General features: G+C 40.2%; 1 protein-coding gene across 1 annotated transcript; it reads left to right on the top strand.

The window, feature by feature from the left end:
- Positions 1-1,740: 1,740 nt before the first annotated feature.
- LOC118755817 lies at positions 1,741-7,970 on the top strand (the record flags this gene model as incomplete). The annotated part of the gene is made up of 2 exons (XM_036490630.1): positions 1,741-1,907; positions 6,851-7,970. Coding segments are annotated over 2 exons (336 nt in total), but the record flags the coding sequence as incomplete, so codon positions are not given.
- Positions 7,971-7,976: the final 6 nt, after the last annotated feature.

Below are 7,976 nucleotides of genomic sequence, written 5' to 3' on the forward strand. Positions count from 1 at the left end.
ACTATAACCAAATCTTGGTAATTATAACTAAACCTTTTTCTGAGTGTGGGTGCGTATCTGGTGAGAGTGGTCCGAGTCAATGTTTAGTCCTTGAAGTGTACGTACATCACTGGAAGCAGGACTTTCGTCTATCACAACAAGATCAGTTTGGTTTTTCGTTTTTTGACCAGGATACAGCCATGCAGCTTGATGGATATTTTTATGCTGAAACCTAGTACTGCATACTATAGATCAATTTTTAAGTCCCGAACCCGCGACGGAGTCCCTCTCCCACTGCAAATGCAATACCGCATTCGCGCTCCTTTACGTGCAAGCTGTAGTAGGCGTCGCAAGGCCCCACGAAATTTTTGTTTAACCCCGTCCATCGTATCTCTTCTCTTCATAAGGACATCAACCAGCCAGGCAGGGCACCTTCCCCATTAAGGGTACGGAAGTTGCAGGTACATTCCCTTAAATCGCAGTCCTTTAAACGTTTATCGTGGTAGTAATCAAAATAAGGGGTCTTATCCGAGGCTTTCTTTTTTTTACATGGTGGCTCCCAAACCAGCGCCCAACCCGTTTTTTGGTTTATGTACTATAACAAAATTTTTAATATTTTATTTTACAGTTAACATAATATCATGGTTTTCGAAGTTTAAACAACATAAAAAGTTTTCAGTTTTCTAGAGTTCAGTCGCTTTGAGCTTCCTTAAAGCGAAAGTACACAACGTCCATTGCGTCACCGACGCCGTCACCGTCATTGCCAGCGTCAACGGTGCTTATGCGACAAGTTGAAGACTCTCCGTACACCATTACGCCCTGTAAAGCAAAAACTCACTGCTACTCTTTGACAAAATTGCGTTTTTACTTTTCTTTCATCCTGTTTTACATTTCTTATTTAAATAAATCCAAAAATTTTTACAAACTGAAAAATTTTAGTTCAAATATGTAAACAAAACCAGACTAGTTGTCACTTGAGCCAATTTGAGCGTCACTGTCACCGTCACCTTTGTCATGTAACTTACTTCATACAAATACACCAGTTCAACTTTTTTGACAACTGATGGTGACGGTGACAGTGACGCAATGGACGTTATGTACTTTCACTTTTAAGCTGATGCCAGATAAAACTTTGTAGCTTTGCGTGACATTTATAATTTTGCCAGCAAAGCGCCAGACGCAAAAGGTATGCCACAATGAACGCCAAGAAAACAATTTTGTACTGCTTTTTTACTCTTCAAAATTGCTGTGGATTTTATATATTTTGCTTTAAAATTATTAGCAATGTAATTAAGTTTTATGTTTCTGCATGGAAACTCGAATTTGGACGAAACAAAATAAATATTAAACCGGCTGATTGTCAAAGCGTGCAAATGATGGGAGTTAGCCATCTTTTCGCTTCGCGCTGCAGCTTCAACGATCTATGTGGCATTCTTTGTGCATTTTCATACAATTCATCTCATCTGTCAAAGCGAATCTGTCACGTAAAGCGAAGCAAAAGTTTTATGTGGCATCAGCTTTTGAGTGTGTTTTTTTTTTCAAATCTTAAAAAAAATATTTCGTAATTCCTACCAGAAGCGAGGCGGAGTATTCAAAAACTTTATATATTCTCCATGTAACGAAGGTCCACTTAAATTTGCATACATACGTACATATCTATACGAATAACACCTCTGCACATTTGATACTATTTCTCGTCATAATCAAACTCAATTTTACAACCATGACTAACTGCTTAATTTTAACTATTTTCTTCAACAGGATCATTTAGAGAGCTTACCCGACATAATATCACGATGTCTAACCCAACATCAAGAACGCATAGAACAACGGAAGAACTTTCTACATCCAGACGCAGCGGCTACTTCAATACAGCCTTCGCCGCAGTCCCTGTTCAATGCATCACCAATGTTATTTCCCCACTCAAGGTTTGTGAAAAATTCGTTTATTTTTCAAGTATATGCAAATGCCTCTCCGTGCACTTGTTTTGTTGTATTGGATTCCTCCCTGTCCACATCCACAAAATTTTACACTTTCATGCAGAAAAAACATTTCTTAAAATGCAGTGCCCACAGGAATTGCTCATATTGTCTATTACTTTAAGTTCTTGCGATTGTTTTGACAAACAAATTCTGAAGTAAATTTTTAAATGCGGCGCAAGGAATAGGTTCCATAAATAAAAAAGCATTTGGAAATAACCAATATTGCGACAGAAAATTATTAAATCAATTGAGTTATCTTTAACTGCTGGGAGGCCAAAATTTAAGTACCTTTTAAGTTAAAACTGCAGTCAGTATTACAGTCTGAATCGATTTATACTCAAACTATGACAGTGTTTAGGTTAGGTTAGGTTAGGTTCGAGTGGCTGCAGTGTCCGGTGATTACACTACTAATCTGAGAGAGGAGCGGTACAGCCGAGTAAGAGTTATAGATCGCTTTACATCAATCTTTGTCCGAAGGATTTCAGGCCTATAAGCCTCACTTCATTCTTTCTTAAAACTCTGTGTAGACTGCACTCCACGAAATCGTTTCGATGATTGAAAGAGGATTGGCCACTTGATATCGACAGTGCGTTCAACAATGTCTACCCGAAGTCTGTTGTTAACTCCCTTCTCATGGCGGTGGTGCAGCGGGGTCTGATGGATTTTGTTGGGCTCCTTCTTGAGAAGAGAACTATTTTATCAGAATTGGGGAATGGTTCCATTACAAAATATGTGATCAGCTCTTAATTTTTACTTTGGAAGTATATCGTCACCTGAAATGCAAAAAGACGTAACAACATCGTAAATGAAAAGGAAAAGTGATAAATGATGTGGAGAGTTGTAATTCGATGAAATCCATAATATAAATCAAAAAGTGAATTTTGAAGTTTTTATTAGTTATGACTTTTTGCATTTCAACGATGATATTTGTTACGTCTTTTTGCATTTCAGGTGACGATATGTAAGTTAAAAAATTTAATGTCGTTTTTCTAGGTTTTTTGTGTTTTTTGGGCTATGACAGTGTTGAAGTATATGAGCGTTATGTTCCTTTTCACGACATTCATATTGGATATCGAAAATAATTTTCGAACGTTCGCCAACAAAACGTTGCTTTCCCTCGGTTTCGCCAACTCGGACTATCCTCCAATCACTGGTGAGCAGTTCTTCGTTGCCCAGTCGGATAAATTCCAGAATCTCCTCCGGCTTTGACAGTTCAGCTGGGATCAAGGCCCAAGCTCGCAGCCTGTTAGGGATTTCATCCCTATGGACGGCAACTAAGTCTGCTCCGGGCCACAGCTGTCTAATCGTGGAGATCGCTTTCTTCTAGAGCTGGAGCGCGCATTCATCTGCACACGCAACCAGCTTTACCCGCCCCTGATGCCACCCAGCATCACAGACGACTGGTGCAGGGCCGGGATACTTCTGGAGTATCCCTTTATACACCCTGCATAGACCCATCAGTACGGACTTCCAATTGTCCTTGCTAATGTGGGCCTCCTAATGGCCCTTATCCAGCACCGCTAGCGTAAAGTGCTCTTTGGCGGCCTTGCTGAATGGCTTCATGGTGGACACGGCGGTGGACGGACGGTTAGAAGGGGAGGAAGCCCTATACCTTTTGGATCCACTCGAGGTGTCGTCCTGAGATCGTTGTCTCTTGGGGTCTAGGTCCTTCCGTGAGTTTGCCTTAATGGGTGGTTTGTCCTTCCCACCTTTCCCGGAGGATCGCTTGTCGCTGGCGGCGAAGACTCCCATTGCCCACTTGAGGGCGGCTTTTTGTTCCTCCGTTAGTTGGTCATGTGGAATGGCACCCAATCTTTCAATGACCTTAGGGGCTGCCCTACGGTCGCGCTTAGTCCTGACGGAGGGCAGAATTATTTTTGCTGCATTGGAGCAGCCCAGGCGCCGATCGAGGTCGTTTGTCCCAATCTTCGGAGTTTTACTCACAGAAGTAGTCCCCTGCTTGTCCGTGGAGGATTTGGGCTCGGCTACTGCCCCCTGCAAGTTGGATGTGCCCGGGGTGGGCATACAGAGAGGGGCCGTCCACAGCTTCTCCACCGGAATCGACTTTCCCTCGCGTGTATAATTCTTCCGGTATCGCTGGAAGTTTGCTTTCCCTCTCGGGGGCTTAGCATTCCCTCCAGATTCTGCGGAGGACCGCAACTGCTTGGGCCGTGCAGGCCCCTTTCTTCGGCGCTGTCGATGCGGGTCCCGAGATGGTGGGTTTTTTGGACTTATCTTCGCCGTGTCCAGCGGCAGCACTACCCGTGCAGCGTTCCGAGGTTGCTTTGTTCTGATTCACTTTCGTCTGGTTTTTTGGCAGCTTAATAAGCAGAACCTATTCGGCGGCCGGAAAAAAGGAAAGGGGAAAAACGGTCGACCACGGCAGAGTCCCATGCCGCAGGAAGTCCACTGTAACTCCCGGAGGGGGACAGGTATCCGGGAGGTGCACTTAGAACACAGTTGGATAGCCCCCTGACTGCAAACCGTCCAATGGGTACGGTGATGCATGGCACCCTGGATTAGGGGCGTTTTATATCCACCGCCAGCTACCCCCTAGAAATAGCCTCAGTAGGCCCACCCCAGCTTCGCTAGAGCGAGCCCATACGGCCTGCCACTAGACGTGGCAGTAGAGTTTATACCTCGGCCTTAGCTAGGCCCCGCCTGCTTGCACCACTGCGGCAAAGGAGCAAGCCTATGCTGGCGCAGCGGAAAATATATCTAGGAGGATTTTCGCCAACCATGAAACCATGTTTAACATTCATGATTATCCAGTAAAAAATATCCATTAACTTGCTAGAAAGTAATTTCCGAAAATCGGTCTTAATGAGAGAAGTATCCAATACAGTACGAAAACGCTAGCGTTGCAAGTAATTACTGGTTTCGTGGTATTTTATTAAAATAGTTTTATTTTGGGATTTTTAACTTAACTCTTCCAAAAATCTAGTCCTTAGTAGTTTATGTTAAGTGCAAGATGGAGCATGTAATCAGCTGTTTTTCTTACTGCAAATCCTTACAAGTAAAAATGTATCCAGTTAGACTTGCTACGCTATCAAATTTCCACTTCTTTGGAAGTTTTTTTTTTTTAAACATGAAAATCCCCATTCTGAAATCTGTCGTACGTTCGATTTTGTTACGAATCGGAAAATCGGTATGATGTAATCCGTATTGCCGAATCGTAATTTTGAAATCGTAGGCCACTTTCATAATTCGTAATGTTGTTTGCCCGACGTAGCTCTAAATTTTAAGTATTTTGCGCAAATTTTTTACGAACAGCATTACGTAATTTAAGCAGCGCATAAAAACGCCCAACCCCAAGTCATGGGCTTTTCTAGTACCATGTTCCTTCAGTGAAGAACCTCAAAACTTCCACCAATCGACATAGAGAAACCACTTACGAAGATTTTACACTTACTCCATAATACCTAATGAGCTTTTGAATGCATTTTTGTTAATGCGAAACTTTTCCAAAGTCTTTAAACATTTTAATCTTTTTACGTTAATATTTCAGTTAGATGAATTACACAACTCCTAACAATCTCATCTTCAGATTCATGCGATTGTTGCCTAAAGCAGCGGCAACAGCATCTACATTTTAATTAAAGTTCTATAAGTGGTAACTAGTTTGTTCCCATACTCCAGGATTTGAAGGTTTTCCTGTAAATCCTGCAGTACAGGAAAAGACTAAATATTTGTTTATTTATTCCTGCCGAAATAACTGATTAAGTGCTTCGAGTTTCCTGTTTTTGGTTGGCAGCGCGGCGGATAGTTATGAACGGATTACTCCATGCCATTTTTGTATTTTGCGGAGCTCCGATTTCGTAACTACGAAAATTCGCATTCCAGCATAGGGTTGGAAAACCCTTAACAATTTTTCGAACTATTATAAACTATCGCGTAAAAAACAGAACCAATGTTAAACATCATTCAGCTTACCAATAGGGGATGGGCAGGTACTGGGCTGCAAAGGTTCCAGCCGTACAATCAAAAATGAAGAAGAGGATTCCAAGTCCGACTGACGTTGATGTAAAATGAGGCAGTAACTTAAATAAGCTTCTAATATGTATGTTCCAAATAAACATTTAGGTTTGAGTTCAACTTGAGCCTAAGTTGAGAACTAAGATACTTCTCAAACCTCTAACCTTGTTTCTCAACTATAGCTCAATCCATTGTTTCTCAACTTGAGAAAATTATAAGTAGTTCTAAACTTGTTCTTCAACGTGTTCCCCAAATGAATCTTTAATGTATGCTTGAAATACTGAATTAAAAATTAAATATAAAATTTTCGATCTAAATTTCAAACCCCATGATAGCACGATTGGAGAATGATGTTGGACATCAACTTGAGAACTATGAAATTCTCCAAGGTTTGAGATCAATTGGAGAACGATGTTGAATATCACCTTGAGAACTATATATGTTTCAAGGGCTGGAGAAATATATTGTACATATTCGTCAGGTTCGCTCTTTACATTATTCTGTAAAAAAAATCATACAATTAAATAAACTCTCGCCTTTGCAAAGTTTTTCAGTAAATCTGAATTTAGTATAAAAGTTAGCCACTTTCCAACCACCTAATATGTAGATTTTGAACCACCAACATTTTTCACTTACGCGCTTACGTTTATCTCACCTAAAGTGATTCGATAGATTTAGATTGAGAATTTAAGAATATTAAACTGGAACCACATTCTTCAAATATTCTATCATCTGTCCACCAATTCTCATTTAAAGCCCATTAATAGTTTGCTTGAATAGTCAAATATGAGTAATTCTTTGTGTGAAAAAATTCGGCCTATAAAATCTCATAAAACCAATAAACTTTGAACATTTTTTCAAACAAATCAGTATATTTAATTTTATTAATTGTGATCAAACTGCTTTTTGCATAGAAGTGTTCCCTCATCCAATAATGTTGCTGCAACATACCATTGGCCAACCAGTCCTATTTTGCCACCTGTATCTAGTAGAACTCCACATTTAGTGCCTGATACTCACATGCCATCGAATGGATCTGCCGCAGTTAATAGCTACGCATCTTCCAATAAATACGGCAGCTGAATAGAAGAAAACGAGTGCTCCATGCCCGTCGCCAACATCGAGATGCCCACAATATCGATTCCATTACCACTAACATCGCCTCGGTCAAAGCTTACAAGAGCATCTACGCTGACGCCAACAGCAAACTACATCGGCGGTGTCAAACACAATTCCCATTTGTCATTGATTGTCAGCCGAAAAATACCTAAAACTTTACATCTCATCATGGAGACTGCGATATCCGAAGATGCTGAAATAAATCTACTAGATTCTTCAGAAAGTTCATCAACTACAACACAACAACAAGAAGGATCACGCCCAGCATCACCAACCACATGCACAACAGCCACGTCCATGGCTAACAATAAATTCACCAGGAAGAGAGAACGTCTTTATAATAGCTATAGCTATATAAATAGTGCTAATAGTACTAATTCTAATGATTTCATTTTAAAGTCAGACCATTTTAAGACTTTCTCGAAATGAAAACTATCTTACTATTTAAGAATATCACCAAATACAAAATACATACGAATGTACGTACATACATACATATGTAGCTTACTTACAAACAGATCAAAAATCGATCCTTACAAATAATATGTAAATACTTTATTGAGTAGGCATGGTAGGCAGAAAAGTACTTTGTAAATATGTATGTACATTAGCAATGCGCGCATAATTTTAAGTACATATGTATGTACATTAGATGTATGATCGAAACTGCTCAGAGTTTTGCCAAAAGCCCAGAAAATTTCAGGCATACACAGTTGACCCTTAAGCATAATATAGCGTCCAATATAGTCTTGCTCAACAAATTCTCTCAAATCGATTACGTCTTGTTCGTCTGAGCTTCAATGTCTGAGCCGATTGCTCGTAATTAGCAGTCTCAGAGTCAGCAAAAAAAATTCTAGGAAATGACGATATATGTTGCACTCAGAAAAAGGTTTAGTTATAATAACCAAGATTTGGTTATAG

Source organism: Rhagoletis pomonella, unplaced genomic scaffold, assembly GCF_013731165.1.
Source record: "Rhagoletis pomonella isolate Grant_MI unplaced genomic scaffold, Rhpom_1.0 Rhpom_scaffold_07522, whole genome shotgun sequence".
Taxonomy (NCBI): domain Eukaryota; kingdom Metazoa; phylum Arthropoda; class Insecta; order Diptera; family Tephritidae; genus Rhagoletis; species Rhagoletis pomonella.